General features: G+C 47.9%; 1 protein-coding gene across 1 annotated transcript in view; it reads left to right on the top strand.

Annotated features, from left to right (window-relative positions):
• Nucleotides 1-819: 819 nt before the first annotated feature.
• Nucleotides 820-16,815, top strand: part of FRMD4B (FERM domain containing 4B) — an 85,118-nt gene continuing 69,122 nt past the window's right edge. Inside the window, exon 1 of the mRNA XM_074151241.1 lies at nt 820-981. Within this exon, the coding sequence (XP_074007342.1) occupies nt 820-981 (162 nt within the window). The remainder of the gene's footprint in view (nt 982-16,815) is intronic.

The following is a 16,815-nucleotide window of genomic DNA, read 5'->3' on the forward strand; positions in this document are numbered from 1 at the left end:
AGAGCAAAATCATCTGTTTAGCAGGTGTTGAGCATTTAATCGGTACAATGCAACAACCAAGGGGGGAGGCGTGGAGCAGGGAGATGGCTTTGTGCTGTGGGCATCCACCGTGATCTGAGCTGGAAGAGAAGTTAGTGCATCTATTTCTGCAGGACTATTTTGATCGGGGTGTTGTTTTTTTTTTCCCTTTCCTTTCCTCCACTTGCTGGCTCCTGGAGGTGCTTTTTTTTCTTTTTTAAAAAAAAATAGGATTTCTAGTGTATAATTTGAGCATGGGCTCAGCCGGGAGAAAACGATGACAGCTTTGTTCCCTGTGTGGCAGATAAGGAGGTGTCGGAGGCAGAGAGTGTCGGGTGTTCGGTGGGAGCTGTGTGCGAAGCGCCTGCCCGGCTTACCGACCTGCGGCGGCGATTAGTGCTTCCCTTCCCTTCCCACTGCCTCTAAATGGGGTTGTTGTCAGGGCATATGGCAAAAAGGGTTAAAATTTAATTAGAAAACATCGTGGTAGCTACCGGAGCTTAACGGAGATTTATATAAGCCGCTAAGAAGGACAAGGCTGCTGTGTGAGCTGCTGGTAGGGCTGAGCTACTGCAGCCGCTGGCTGGGCTTCAGGCGCCGGGGACATGCCTGGGAATCTGCCCAGGAAGCGCCGTGAAAGAGGAGTTTGTTTGAAGGCTTGACCCTGGCTCTGTGCAACACCCCTGCCCTCCGCCCGCCGTATAAAGCCGGGCTGCCGTCATGCCAGGCGTTTGAAGGAGGGAGGGAGAGCCAGCGGGAGCCAGCCAGGACGGGGATTTTGTTTCGCCGGCGGAGCGACTCATGGCTTCGGTGTTCATGTGCGGGGTGGAGGATCTGCTCTTCAGCGGCAGCCGCTTCGTCTGGACAGTGACGGTGGCAGCGCTGAGGAGATGGTACGCTGCCCGGCTGCGGGCTTGCCGGCAAGCCCTGCGAGCATGGTGTGGCCTCCGGGATGTCTACCAGGTAAAAAAAAACAACGAACCAACCCGGTATTTGCCCCAGGTTTTGTTAGAAAAACATCATTCCACCTGATGAACAAGTGCCTGCTCACCTGTGTGATGGCTCAGTGCGCACACCCCAGGTGAAGTGGCTGGGACGGGATGAGGTGAGGAGCATCGTGCCGGAGCCCCAGCTCACGTGAAGATACCCGGCAGGTTTATCTTTGCTTTTAAACAGCCAGTGCTGTGCAACTGTCTCAAATTCAGGGTTTGGGGGAGATATTTTCTATGTTAAATATGGTTTCTATCAGCCACTTTACTTAAAACTGGTTTGGCAGCCGAGTGCCCCCATATTGCTGGGAGCCCCTTTCGCTGCTGTCACTGTCCTTGCACTCAGGATCTGGGAGACAGATCTCTCAGCCTGCACTGCTGTCGGGCACTCAGGGCATGATGCTGCTGTGGAAGAGACCAGCTGTAGTTTTTCCTGCTGTTTGTGTCACTGAATAGCTACAGACTGTAATGGGAGAGTACTTCGTGTTGTAAAGGGATTACTGTCTGGGAGGGCTGCAAGTTTTAAAACAACTGTCAGGAGACTCTCCTTCCTGCAGGGAAAAAATACAGTGCCGTACTTGCAGTTACTGTGGTATCCAGTTGCAGTTCGTGTGGTGTCACTCTTTTTGGCATCTGTATTTATTTTTGTCTCGTGTAAACTTGCGCTGTGTGCCTGGTCGCAGTGTCATTGTGTGTGTCTGCTAGATTATATTGAATATTTCAAAGCTGCTTCTCCCCCCTCCCTGGTGTGTTGCAATACAGAGAGTGACACAGCTTGTAGCAAACAGCTCTCCAGAACCATTAGGATGTAACTTCCATGGGAAAGGAATGCTGAAATGATACCTGTGCCTACTTAATCCCAAAGAGATCTGTTGCTATTTAGCTTTAAGCTATGCCCAGGAGTTGGGAGACCAGCTTTACAGTGATAGAAGTGCTTCCATGTGCTCAAATGCATCTTGACGTCTTATACAGATGATGGATGTAAACACTTTGTGATATATGTGACACGTGTGTCACCAGGAATGTGGATCATGTATACTTAGGGATGCAGGAGTACAGGCATCATTGCTGCCCCCCCTTTGCTAACCTGAAGAAATGTGGGACACAGCCCTGGCTCCCTCCTTTCTCTGTAAATAAAATCCAGCTACACCTGTACTGTGGGTATGTTATTTCTGGAGTCTGTTCACATAAAGAGCATGGAGCTCAGGCTGCCTTCGCTCCCTGCTGCATCCCCATGGAGCATCTCCATCTCTCCAGGGTTGGGATAGTGGCTCAGTAAGGACCGGCTCTGACAACAGCTGTATTCAGCCTGTTCAGCTGAGATTCTCTGATGGTTGGCTCAAAGTGAAAAGAAATTTTTTTTTTCCAAAACAAAGCACAACTGTATCTCTGCCCAAACTTACTGTGTCCTAGTGGCTGTTGGTGTGGTCTGTCTTGCCTTTATGAAAAGCATCACTGACTTGTGCCTGCCTTCTAAAGTGGAGATGTGAAAATGGGTAAAAAGATTAGATTTGGTCCTCCTGTCATCTTTCCAGCCAGTCCTTGAGCCAGGGGGATGGATGGGCAGTGCCCCTTCCCTGCTCCCCTCTGCCTACAGCTTGTCACAGCCCCAAGGAGAGCACAGGCAGACTGCTGAGGACACGCAGTGAGTGACCTGTTGCTACATGCCTACTGCTCCAAGGGTCATCCCTGGGAAACGAAACAAGGCAGGAACAAGGTGACTCTCACATTTTAATGTCAGGAACTTCCTAGTGTGCTAATTTGGCGTGTATTAAAGAGAGATGGCTGAAAGAATGCCCTGCAGCTCTTCTTGGGTTGTGCAACGCTTTGCTTTTTGTGCTGAAGTCTTGGCTCTTCGCTGTTCAAACCACTGGTGGTATCCTGGTTGTGTCTGGTGGGCACAGGACTGAGCACACAGCATTACATGTCACCCATCTGTATGGATATCAGAGCTCTGTAAGAGTTTGAATTGAATATTATTTTTCTTCTCCATTTTTTAAACACTTCAAACTATGGGATCATTTAGGGACAGTAGCTGGATGACCCCTGCATGCAGAGATGTGCTCTGAGCCGTGCTGTGTTACCCTTGTTCACCTTCAGGCTCAGGGGAGGACAACACATAGTGCAGAGCTCTCTGAGGAGGTGGGTGTTGTAGTGTCTATGGGACCAGGCTCTAACCTTAAACATGAGATTCTGTGTCCCCTCACTACCATAGATCCTGCATTACCTTGGGCAAATTGTCTGCCTTCTCTGTGCCCCTCTTCTTTGTCTGTAAAATGGATATAACAGTGCTCTCCTACCTGCCAGGGATGCTATTTGTCTTCTCAGATTTTTACTGAGAAAAGTGCTGTAGTTAGTGCAGCCAGATGAAAGCATGGTTTTGCCTTGTGTTCTTATTAATATTGGCACCTGGACAGGTGCTTAACAAAATCCTTTCCCACCTTGGCTTCATCAAGAATGTTCATATTTCTGTAACTCTTTCATATTCTTATTCCAGCTGTGAAAAATACCACAGGTTGAATATAAAGGCTCTTTTGACTAAATGTGTGCTTTTTGCCCTCTCTGAGGCCTCCCTGGGCTGTGCCTGGTGTAATAAACCAGGAAACAGGTCAGAACTTTGAGCTACGTGCGAGGGACATGCAGGCAAGGGTGAGGTGACAGGTACTTATGCTGGTGGTCAGCCCCGGAGGCTTCAGTTCGCTTTCATCCATATTTGAGGTTCAAGTTATTTTGTGGCTCAGTGGCTATTTTTGGGCGAGTTGGACACTGCTAGCAGGTCTCTCTTTAATCATCAGTACGTTATTGTGGTGAAAGAAAAGCCAGCAGGATTGCTTCTCCCTGGGCTGCTAAGTTTGTTATTGTGGTGGTGGTGTTTTTTTGGTCGGTCTTTTTTAAATATAAAAATGCTTGCTAGCCTCATTGGAGACCTGAGCTTGAGTCCCAGCATGGAGAAGCCACTGACACCTTCATGCTTCTATGCAAGGCTCTCACCTATGTCTTCTGAAGCTGGCGGGTGCAGAGGTTGTCACGTGGGCAGAGCTGCCTGCCCAGGGGAGGCTGAAATCCTCTCTGCCAGCATAAAGCCTTTACCTGCCTTAGCAGCTTTGAGTACATAAAAACCCAATCAACAAGAACAAACCAGCCTTTGTCACTCACGTTCTCTTCAGCCTTCTTGTTTCTAGCATGTGTGTAGGAAACATCTTCCAAGTTCTTACTGGTGGCTGTTTCGCCCGGTCACTGGTGTGGGGACTTCAGCCCCAGCTCAGGTGCTTCCCCAAGATGGTCTCTCAGGGACCATCCTGAGGTGCTCGCCATCATCTGTCTCATCTGCCAAAGGAGAAGGAGTGTTCTATTTGCCCAGAGCTATTCATCTGGAGGAGTTTGTGAGCCAAAGTGCTGGTGGGGTGTCCCATTTCACTCTGAAATAACCTCAGAACCCCTGCGAAGGGAGGAGGGTTGTACAATATGCGGATTTATCCTCCCGGCGAGCGCTTGAGTTGTATGCCAGGGAACATTGTCTTGTCTGTGGCAGAGAGCATCTGAAAGCCTGTCCTAGAAAAACCAGAGACTTGCAGAGAGACCTTATGGAAGAGCTGGCACAGACCTTCTTTCTAACTACAGCAAGTCAATACAAGCTAATGCTATTAGGGCTTGGAATAAATCCTAGGTGAGAATTCAGCATAGATGCCTTCATGCAAGGTACCCGTTTCCTATGAGGGAAAGGAGCAAGGGCTGTGTTTTGTTGCAGAGATCTGGCACATAGTGCTCTGGCCTGCTGGCCAGGCTTTGGGATCTTCCCAGAGGCCGCCCCTGATGCCCACAGTGGGACAGTGGGGCTCTTCTGGGTGTCCTGATAGTTCTTCAAAAATAAAGCTTTTGGCAGGGCTCTCCACATGCTGGTTTTATAGGCCACCTGTCTTAAATCTAATTATAGGGTAGTAAAACAGAAAGTGAAAATTTTATACAAATGAGGTTCATAAGTAGCCACAAAGCCAAAATCTTTCAGGATGAACATCTATCCCATGTTCAGTTATTTGTGTTACCACTGGCCTGACTTTCATTGGGATATCAACATTACCATGCTCTGGTGCCCATTTTCTCCTGAGGTATGAGTACCAGTTCTCACCTATACGTCCCACATCAGTCATTCCTCATCAGCCCCTATGCTTTAAGCATGAAAGAAACGTTGCATCAAAGTCTGTTTGCTAATGAAACTAACTTTTTATAAATTCAAAACTGGTCAAGTGAATGCTTTAGAGTCAGGGTTAAAGTGCATGTCAGTCAGTCTGCTCACTGGGAAGGGGAAAAGAGAAACCAGGCAAACTGTCCCCAGACTCCCTGCGGAATACGATAACATCGTGATTAAAATCTGCTGGACGTGAAACCAGGTATGGAAGCATCTCTGCCATCAAGCTGTTCAGTTACACTGGTAGTTTGGCTAACAGTCTCTGGTGTAAAAGTGTTAATTGAATTCATGTGGGTTTTTTGGACAAAGTGCTTTTTAACCTCTGAAAGGTCATTTCCTCTGTGTGAAGTGAAAAAACTTTTGCTGATGAAGCACAATAAACAAAGCTTTGTATGTGTGTCCGTCCCATACGTACCTGGGGTGGAGAAGCGAGAGAGGAAGCAGCTGAGTTCTGTTTCCTATGGTGCTAACGTAGTTGGTTTGGATAGTGAGGACCACGTTTCCTTTGCTACCACACCTTAACTTTTCATTATGAAAAATGCTGACGACAAATTGGATATGTCTTTTTTTTTTTTTTTTTTTTTTTTTTTTTCTGTTTCCCTTCTCTTTTCACCATGATGAAAAGTGGTGCTGGAGGGCTGGGGGTGAGCACAAAGTCAGGGCAGAGCTTTCCTTCCTCCACACCGGACAGAACCCAGGAGTGATGCTCAGAGGAAGGATCTCAGGCATCCTTGTGGGTCAGGGCTTTCCAAAGGAAGCTTTAAGACCTTTTTAGAGGATGCTAAATGTGTGTCCCTTCAAACATTTAAACTTGGGAACTGGGCATTATCGGTTGCTCTGGAAAAGCTTTGCTCTGACTGCTTTCACCCAGTTGTTTTTCTTCTCGAAGGGATCTGATCTAATGCTGTGACACTGCTTGTACATCACCTGCAGAGCTTTGGTTCTGCTTGAAACCCCTCTCCCATCTGAACATGACATGCAGAGGCTTTCCCTGGGACTGGGGTTTTGGGGGAGCCTCTCGTGGAGCTGAGAACAGGACTGGCTCTGGGCACTGCCTCCTGACAGCTTAGAGTTAAACTTGGCTTTACACGCTTCCAAGAGCAGCTTTCCAAAGCTGTCTGCCAGACATATTTCCATTTGAGCTCATGATATAGCGGTTTCTGTCCGAGAGAGTTTATTCAAACAAAAATACGATTTTTCTACCGCTCCTCCCTCTTCCCAGCAGACAAACTTCACAACCAGACTGTGAACTTCATCTCATTTCCTTCAGGGTGTTGTGGTGCCAGTTTCAAACAGTGCCTTCTATTCACTACCCTCTTTGGCCTGTATAAATATTTTTTTTCAATATGACGCAGTTCACAAAATACGTTAGATTTCAAATGTCGCTGGCACCACTTTTCAGAACCAGGCTCCTGCACAAATGTGTTGCTGCCTGAACTTCCCTGGATAAGTCTCCATTCCAGTCTTGTGCAGAGACTGGCCAGCCTGCTCTGACTGGACAAGAGTCTTATGAAAAGGCAAGTTAAAGTGTTTCAGGCACATTCTGTTTTTTCCATACTTCATTTTTTGTCCTTCTGAGTGTTCAGCTTTCTGTCACTCCTTTTGCTAGCGCTGTTATTGCAGTTCTTTGCAGTCTTGGATGGACTGTCCATGTGCTTAAAATAACACTGCGCTATCTTTGTCTCCTCATTTTCTAAAAATCAGGCCACCCTTGTACAGTCTGCATTGCTCTTAAAACCTCTGAGTCATAATTAGTGATTAGTAATTCTACTAATCTTCTGTACAGATGGAGGGCAGTTCATTCTCAGAGACTGCAAAGAGGATAAAGCTATCAGTGCTGGAATATATTAGCTTAAATACCCTCCCACACACAAATACACATGTACGCTATTCCCTGCTAATTGGTCTGCCATTCATTTAAACATGCATCAACTCTGTGTGTTGGGGAAGGAGAGATGGGGAGCACAAGGGTCATCAAAACGCTGAGAATAGCCTGGATGTGCTGGTTTCTAGCCATTAAACCCCATCATTGACAGTCTAAGCAACATTAGATTTAAGACTCTGATGTTTCTGTGGTTGGTTTTCCTGATGTAGAATAGATGCTGTCCTCGTGATGGGTGCCCCCGTGTTCATCTTCCAGCTCCCCATCAGGCGCAAATGTGCGGTGCCAGAAAAACTGGGAGTGGTGATGGAGAAGTTACTGCATACAGCACTAATAACACGTAGCCACTGCTAATTATGTGCTGTTTTCTGAGCATCCTGGTTTTACCTTTCGTTGGGCCAGTGGTTTCTAGGTAGGGTGTTGTGGGCTGGGCGGAGGGTGTATGGTGTGGAGAAGGCCATGCTTGTTATCTCATGCAGGAGGTTACTGGCTTGTGTATGGGTAAGGATGGCAAAGGTCTGGAGGATGGGAGTGAAGAAGCTGGAAGAGCAGGAGAGGGCAGCATAAGAATTACATAGCGTGAAAAATCCAGGCTGTGCAAGCAAGGAAAGAGAGGGAAGAGACCAGGGAGTAAAAAAAGTAATCCTTCTGACCCCTTTCAGGTGTATGTCAAAACCTCCAATGTCCAAACTGAGCATGAACTTGCAAGACGGTGTGGGAAAACAAACAGGTAGGAAAAAAAGAGGCACCAGGAGTGAATAGGAAAGGAAAACTGAGGTTGTAGATAGACAGGGAAAAAAACTTCTCCAGAAAGGTGGCTGCCCTTGCAAAGAGGTCCCTGTCATGCTGAGTGTAGAGTTGTTTGGCTGATGCCGGACTGGACATGCTGTAGTTGTTTTGGGAGAGCAGGTATGTTGGTGTGGATGAAGTCCATCAGGAATCTGGTTGGGCAGGCGCATGTAGCAGGCATGTAAGTGGGTGTTTGCTAAGCCGTAGCGAAAGTGGGAGTGAGTAATTCCTCTCTAATATCAAGCACTTTGCATCTGTTCACCTCATTCAGAGAGGTTGGGGTGTGCCGTTCGCTGAAAGGCTGTGTACCCTTTGGCGAGGAGTCGCGGCGCTGCCATCCCTAAACCCCAGCTCAGAGCTCTTCTCGTGTCCTCTGAACTGCAGAGGCTTTTCCCTGCTCGATGCTCACTGCTCCAACAGCTTCCCAGCGCTGTAACTTCCTACGGGTATGCTGTATTTCCTTTAAATTCTTATTTTTCTTCTGTAGAAAAATTATCCGTGGCCCAGATCTGAGCCGAATTGCACAGCCCAGATCTGTATTTGTTTGGAAGCCCCGGATTCTCCGAGGAGCTGTGTTCTTCCCCTCCTCCAGCTATTCCTGTCCCTATGGTTATCCCAGCAGGGCAGGACTTGGCACCACCCAGGTAACCTTCACGTCATTTCTCTAAGGAAAAATGACTCACTGTCTATTTTCCATCTTATTTTGGGTCTTTGGAGTCTGTGTTTTGGAGACAAATGTAAGTTTGTTGCTCTGAAATACTCTCCCAAAACTGTCTCAGCTGCCACCCCTTAGGTTGCTGGTGCAGTCTGGACCAGCTGGCTGGATCTGACCTGGCATCCCCCTGCCTGATGTGGGGCCAGCTTATGTTTTTTTCATGAAACCTGTGGTATTGAGCATTGTGTGGAGAGCTTTTGTAGTCTCCTGACTATGAGAACGTTAGCTTTTACAAAGTGACTTTGGGGAAAAATAAAACCAAACTTTCTGTCTGCAGGTATTTAAAAGGTGGATATTTGATCAAAGCTAGATCCTCTGCATCAAACAAGAAGGGCGAGACACCTCTGGCACCTCACTGCACCCCAGGTGTCTGGGGTAGCTGGGGCGCATTGCCCTCTGGAGGTGTCTGGATTGCTGGTAATTCACGGAGGCAGCCCCAGGCGGGGGGAGCAGGGCTGACTCACGCTGTTTGATCCCGTGGCCCAGGCAGCCCTGCTTTTCTTCCCGGTAGCCTCAGTAAGGCTCTGGCTTTACGCAGGGCTCGATGTTGGCCCCATGTGCTTGGTACGTGGAGCCTCTTGTTTGGAGGAGTTTAGCTGGACCAAGAGGGCTTGGCACCTCTGAAAGGTGGGAACCATAAGTCTCTGATCATGCTTTCCAAAGTGTGCCCCTGAGGTTCCTGCTACCCATTTTGATAAAAGCAAGTTAGTTGGTTTCAGGTGTTGAACTTAACTTTTCTATTAAAATATATCCATGGATTATAAAAATTGGGGTGGAAAAGTCTTCATGGTTTGTCCTCTTTTAGCATAGTGACTGCTCAGTTGGGAGCATAAATTACCAAAGGAGAGCGTCCAGCTAATGGGAAGAGCTCGTTCTCGCTCCCAGGTGAGATTTTCTTGGTGTGTGTCCAGAGCTCTTCACAAAACGCTACCAGAGCAGGGATGTTCCCCCTGGTCTGTATCCTCCAGCCCATGTTAGATGCTGTGGTCCTGGGCTGTGTTGTTCCCTTGGCATCGGTCTTCCTATCAGAACTTATGCGGCCAGAGGATGAGTCAGTGGTGTGATTTAAAAGCTTGGGTACCCATACTCAAGTCACGTAAAAGGAGATTAATAATGCTGAGCTGTGTTTGTGAAGGAGGAACAGCCCTGTATTTTAGATTTTGAAGTAATTGCACGTGTGAATTTGAGATCCTGTGCCTCTTGTGTACCTGCCTGGAGGTCAGATTGGAGCTCCGAAAGTTATAGCCTCCTGGATTTGGGTGCACAGTTCTTCTGTTTTGTATTTTGTTTCTTCTGTTTTCAGTGAAAGCAGTGTTATATAGTCCTCTGACATTTCTTTTGGAGTAGAGCTCACTTTTTGTGCCTTTTTGTGATACCTGTGCTCTGTCTGACACAGTGTTGCTGTGGTGTGTGAAGCCTTGTAGGTCAATGCACCGGAGCAGCAGAGATCAGGGAGAGGAGCTGGATGTCCTTTGAGTATAACTTGATGTTTCATACTCTGAAAGCAGTCCTGTGACAAGAACAGCAGGTAGATGATTTTCTTCTAAACCTCTACCAGCAGCAAATTGCACTCCTGAAGACTAACCCTGATGCCAGAAGAAATTCAGATGGATGGCCAAGGGATTGTAAACTCTGTCCGCACTCCTGGTTCCCTCCCTGAAGTGCAGTAGCCCACACAGGGAGGCACTGGCCCGAAGTGTGGTTTGGAAAGGCGCTGGGGAAATCTAGTGAAACGCTGTCCCTGGGGGTACCGGTTACAGCAGGGGATATCTTCCTTTACCCGAAGATCTTCAGGTGGGTAGGTGAGCCTCCCTGCTGCTGTGGGGCTCAGCCTCTGCTCCCATGGGTCGAAAGTGGAGGCCACTTGAAGTCTTAGTGCTGTGCCAAGTTTTAGCATAAAGGTCCCTTCTGTCCCCCGGGAGGGGAGGAAGAGCCGGAGGGGGCGATGGCAGCTCCCAGCACGCTCATGGGGGTCCTCAGCTGGCTACCACGGCGAAGGGGGGTGGCAGGGACCCACAGTCCCACAGTGAGGTGTCTCGCTGCCCCATGGCTGACACCTTGTACTATGTCTTAGGTTGGTAACGGCTTTTTTTTTTTTTTAAACAAAAAAACACCTTGGTTTTGTTCCATAATAAAGGGGTTAATATTGCAAAGGAAAAAAGAAATAATTATAATGCTTTCCCAGCTCGCCTCCATTTTTAACAATCACGTTTCAACCTCTTGTGTCCCCTGACTCACGCTGGAAAGGCTTTTGTTTCTGAATCTGTAATCAAAGCAACAAATGTGAAGGTCATTTCCTTGAGATTATATAGCAACGGAAGAAGTCCGGGATCGTGTCTCCCTTCTTCCCCCAGCTTGAATGTACAGAAAACATGAAGGTTTAGTACATGCATGCTGTTGAGTACTTCTTGAGTTTCTCCAGTCCTTTTAAAACAGCAGGGCGTGTGACTTGGAGGTAAGAGGCTGTATTTTAATTTCTGATGCTTAGCAGTGACAGATGATATTGTTTAGTGCCGATAGGTTGTCTGCTGACCTCAACATTGAGCTGTGAGTGCAGGAGAGCCGGCAGCCAGAAAACAGCACGGAGCAAAGCGAATTTGCTTTGGGATACTTGGGAAGTGCAGGCTGAAACCTTTCTGCTTGCTCTTTTCTTTGCTCTGGAAGACCAGTCCATAAAAATTTCTCTGCATCTTTTGCACTCCATTGTGGAGATAAGGGGCTGTTCGTTTACTCCCGGCATTTACAGCTGCTTTTTCCTGTCTTTGTGGTAAGTGCTGCCTTAGGAAAGTGCTAAATCCGAGCTTGATTCTAGTAACTTTGCAGCTGGGGGGCAGATCTGTAATGTCTGATTACAGAGAAAACCCGTTTTCAGAGGTTATCCTTATGGGCTGCTCTGAGATACAATTTAAATGGAACAAAGCACAGATTCATAAGTCCTGAGAAAAGGCGGTCAGTGCCTGGTACAGTAGCTCCTTTCAGCATGTAACTATTAAATGTCTCATCAGTAGGGTCCCCACCCCTCTTGCCCAAAAAAAAACCTCTTCATGAAGTGGTTGGCACTGGAGATGGCAGCAGTGCACATGGAGCTCGTTAACGGCCGTGGAGAAAGAGCCTTTGATCCGAAGGGCTTATTTTTCTTTAAAAGTGGAGTGGTCCAAATCTGTCAGCCCCCCTACCCCCCCGCAAGTGCTGGCAAGGTGCTGGTGGCAGGACAGGCTGGCTCCTTGCCACAGAAACGCCGCTCAGCGCCTGGAGCAGCCAATACCTGCTATTTTGACTTCTTCCAAAGAGCTTAGGATTTCAGGCTTTGCTTGTTTTATTTGCTTTCTCTTCGCATTTTTTTTTAAGAGTTGCAGAAGTTATAGGTAATTCAGATGGACTTGGGATATAGCCCCCTTTTTTCTTTCTTTAATTATTTTTCATTGCCTGCTTACCTAATGTCTGTTCAAGGCTGGCATCTGGGTTTCCCAAGGGGCTGCTGCCAAGCATGAGAACACCTGGAAAAGTCCAGGGGGAGCATGGGGACAGGATGGGCGATGAGCTGGGTGCAAGGACCCCATCGGAGCAGAGAGGGAAGAGATGCAAGACACCCTCAGACGATGTGGTGCTGCCTGGAAAGGATGGCAGATATTTGGTCAAGGCTTGCTCTGGCTATATGTTCTGTCTCAGGAGTCTTCCCTGAAAAACCCAACCCGGGGGTGAGCAGGCGGGGTGGTGGAGAAGCAAGAAGTGTGGTGGAGGGGATGGAGGAGCAGCCTGTGAGAAGCCATCAAAGAGATGGGGGAGAGATTCAGGGCTGGGAAGAGGTAAAGAGACATCAAGGGCAGGGTGTGGGTCTCTAGGGATGAGAAACTCTTCTCTAAGGGGATTTTTTTTTTTGTTTACTGTAACTATTCCCGTAACAGGGAAAGCTGAGTTTCTGTGTCTGGAGTCAGGGATGGCTTCTGGGGTGGGGTAAAAAACACGAAAAGTTACCAGCAGCTCTGCACAGAGTATCTCCTGAGGTTCATGTTGAGACTTAAGCAAAGAAGCAGGAGCTTAACTGATTTGCCTGCAACCTCCTGGTTGAGGAGCGAAGGTCAGAGCAGGTTGCAGGAAGACAGCCCGGTCCTGCCCCATGGTGGGTACCACTCGTTCAAGGGCAGAGGGTGCTGCTGCCTCCACACGGTGGCCTTTCTGGGGCCGACACCGCATTTGTTCTGTTGAGTAGCGACAGGAAAGCTCTCTGATCCCACAGGATCTTTCTGCTGCCCTTGAGTTCCCAGGAGATTGGTCTGGAACAAAACATCACCATGGGCTCGGGTGCGGTAATGACCGGACTGTGGTGTCTCCACACTGCCGGTGATAAGCATGTCTCCACCAGACACTAATTTATTGGCTATGTTCTGCCAAGGAAAGCAGATGTTGGATGGAGTATTTCATTGACTTGATATTTGTGGCAGATTTGTACTGATTGTTTCCTATTAATTTTCCTGATTTTTAGGATTAGCTGTAGAGTTGCCTGCCTGTTATTTTCTTGCTGTTATTTTAAATACATTGTGAAGTGGTAGGAATGGCAACATCAGCACTCGTAGAGTGACATGACCTGTTTGAGAAACATTTCAGTTTTGAGTATGAGACACCTTTATTTACTATAAGGAGAATACTGATGCGACAAAGGGTGCTGTTCCTTCAAGAAGATGGCTGACCTCTCCCCCCTCTGTCAAAGGGACTCAGCAGCTACTGATAACTCCGTTGGCAAGATCCTGTGGCCTTTGGCAGTGTCAGGAGAGGTGAAATGCTGTCTGGATGCTGCTTGTCAGCTGGAAAGTGTGGGGCCAGCAGAGCCATGAACCAGTACATCCCACTGCCTCGTGCCATGGGAACTGATGCTGCCTGTGTTCTTGTCATCCACATGCTGGTGAACACCCCCTGCACCATCATGTGGCAGCACCAGTGGGTACGTGGGTACCACCATGGGTAGCATCAGGAAAGGCAGCCACACTGCAAAATTTTCTTGTGGGGAGGAGAGGGGTTAGTTTTGTACATTGCACGCTCCTGGTAGAGACCAAGAAGCAGCGACTCTCCTGTTTATATTTTGCTCCTGGCAAAAGGCCTTATCTCCTGGCTGGGATACTGTATTTGTTATTTTTGAGGAAGACAGAATTAGTTTGTTCCCTGGATTTTCATTTGTCATTGGTTTTGTTTTCGTTTGTTTTGTTTTGTTTTTTTAATCGGTGTGATCATCATTACTTCTGAGTATTGCATTTCAGCATTTTGGGGAAGGAGGATGAGATTTAGAGCCCCACGACCCGTTCCAGTGAGTGGGATCTTTCTAACGACCGCAAGAGGCTGTGCCTATTGTCCTGTACAAATCAGCAAACCATCAACAAAGTGAGTGAAAGAGCCCCTTAGATTTGCCATCCCCTGCAAGGACAAATAGTAGAATAAATGGGGAAAAGGAGAATCGCATGGAAAGTGTGTTGGCACTTGGCCCTGAAAAGTCACTGTGCCTGCAGTGAGGGAGAGCACTTGGGCTGTTGCTTTGCCAGATTTTTTTTACTGGCTCAGCTGGTGGGGCTTACATGAAAGTCAGTTGATGCTCTGCAGGAGCCAGGTTTTTTTTCATCGTATCTTCAGTTCATGTGGCTATTTTAGGAAGGTGCCATGCAACCCGGAGAGCCTCTCACAGCCCCCTGTTCCAGGCGCTGTGTTTTATCTCCAGCTCTGCCAAACTTCAGCAGAGCCAACATTTCCATGGAAAGCATCATCAAAGGGGCATTTGTACCAGCTCACGCTTAAGTAAGTTTTCTCTCATCTTAAAACATTATTTCTATGCATGTCATATTCAGTCTGGTCTTCAGGTGTCTGTCCCTGCCTGTCTGTTCCTGAGACAAGAAGCACAGGGACATCCTGAGGTCAGGAATGACTCTGTACAGTCCCTGCAATTGCTGTGGGTAAATACCCTATGAGTGTTGGGATGGGCCAGATGGGGCTCTGCAGCCTTTGGGAAGGACAGGGGGTGGCGCTTGGAGTCACCCTGGTGAGGTGAGATGGGTCCTACAATGTAGCTTGCCATAGCACGAAGGGTGGGAGACATGGCCAACCACTTCAGTACATCGCTGGCCATTTAACATTAAGCAGATACTGGCTTCTGTTAAGGTTAATAGCAAGATAATAAATGATTTAAGGCAAAATCCTGGCCCTATTAAAGTTAACGGCAAAATTCATTGACTACATTGGAGCCAGGACTTCAGCCAAAGGTTTCTTTATGACTTGAAGATGAGGAAGGAGAGGCAGTATGTCTGGAGACATCGTCTGCCCCTGTAAAGCTGGTGGAAGCTGCATGGTTGCCTTCGAAGGCGATCAGGGCAAGTTTATCGTGTCTACAGCAGCCAGGCTGTGGTGCAGGTCTGGGCTGGTGTGTGCAGAGACCGGGGGGAAACATGAGTTTTTGGACCCAGAGCCAACCCTTTGTGTTTTGCAGGAGGTATTGGGGAGTCCAGAAGACTTTGAGGGGCGGGCGACTATGCAGAAGAGACATCCCCTGGGGGCTTTTGTGCTGTACCCCTTGCTGGCAAAGGAGGTCATGGAGAGGTGCACAGTGGAATGTGATGTGGCAGTGGTGTGGGGGCATGGTTCCCTTCCCTAGATCTTCACCCGTGGGAAGGTGGAGCGTTTCCAAGCCCCCACCCATCCGTTTCCCCCTGAGCACCTCCCACCATGGGACACTCCATGATGGGCACTTACTCTGGGCCAGGGAAGACCCATGAGCTGCAGACAGGCTGACAACAGGTGTGCATCAAGGCGCTTCTGGAAACCTATAAAGATCCTTTAAAAAGCTTCCACAGAAATGCTGGTATAAAACCAAACTCCTGTTTGTTATTTTTCTGCTTATTCCTTAAAGGTTTGAGCAACTCCGAGTGCTGGAACATGACGAGGCTTTGCTCTCCCAACAGACACACCAGGAAACTCTGAGGTCATTTCAAGTATTATAGCTTTTTCCCTCTTCCCCCCAGCTGCATGCAGGCCCCTTCCTTCCAGAAGGACAGGCAAAGGCTTTTATTTTCCCGAGATGTGCCTAGTTAGGGCAGCTCCATATTGCAGTACATTCTTGCATCTTATTTCATATTTTTATCAAGCTGTGCACATTTACGGGCCAGGCATAAGCCAGCCGGTTGTATCAAAGTCAATGAAGCGATGCTGGTCTAAGGCAGCTGAGGATGTGATCCTAAATGCCTTCAGGACTGAAGGAAAAAACCCCACCTAAATGCTGATGAAAATCTGAGGTCAGTGTAGGGGCTTCAATATTAAAGCTTTGAGATCTCTTACAGGCTTATGAGTTACAGAAGAGGGGTTAGGGGAAAAAAAAAAACCCTTACAGGAAATTGCTGGTGATGCTTTATAGCTGGTTAACTGCAGCTCAGATAGGGATTTTGAGATGAAATTCTCTTTTAAGTGCAAGGCTGGTTCTCTGGGCTCCTCCACCTGCAAAGCAGCGCTGCTGCCTCTGAGTCACTGGTCAAAAGCAGGACAGCAGGATTTTGCTCCCCCCCGGCATTCCGCAGGCTTTGTGGAGGCTGGGTCTTTGTGGCGAAGGGACAGCATGTCCTAACTGACCACTGCACCTTGTGAGTGGGGATATTGCAATATTGCTCTTCTGGTTTTTGTTATCTTCGTGATTTTATTCAGCTCTCTGACTGAGTCACTGTGACGTGCCTGTTTCAGAAATAAATGAGACGGCTTTTACTATCTGTGTTCTAATGATGCGCTGCAGCCCAATTTTTCACTTTTAAAACTGCAGGTTTAAGGCTTTGTGTGCTGGTCATTTATCTAGTGAAAATGATTCCCCTTTCTCTCTCACCACTGGATGCATCCTGTAAAATATCTTCCGGAGCTTACTCACCTGCCAGTGAAGTTTAATTTCCCGTTGTTCCCCTGTGAGAAGCTTATGGAAATAACATGCACAGTTCTGTGCAGCTGGGACCAAATCCCTGGTGCCACATTCTGGTGTTTTCTGGGCAGAGCCCCTGCGGGTGCTCAGTAACACCCATACCCGAGCAAAAGAGTTTATCTGAGCAACCTGGTTTAGTGGGAGGTGTCCCTGCCCATGGCAGGGGGGTTGGAACTTAAAGATGATCTTTAAGGTCTTTTCCAATCCCAACTGTTCTATGATCTTGAGAGGAAAGGAAGAGGAGAGCTAGGGTAGGTGGTTTTCTATTTCCAAAAGATTTCTCATGGATCTTGGGGTATTAAA

The sequence above is a fragment of the Numenius arquata genome, chromosome 8 (assembly GCF_964106895.1).
Source record: "Numenius arquata chromosome 8, bNumArq3.hap1.1, whole genome shotgun sequence".
Classification (NCBI taxonomy): domain Eukaryota; kingdom Metazoa; phylum Chordata; class Aves; order Charadriiformes; family Scolopacidae; genus Numenius; species Numenius arquata.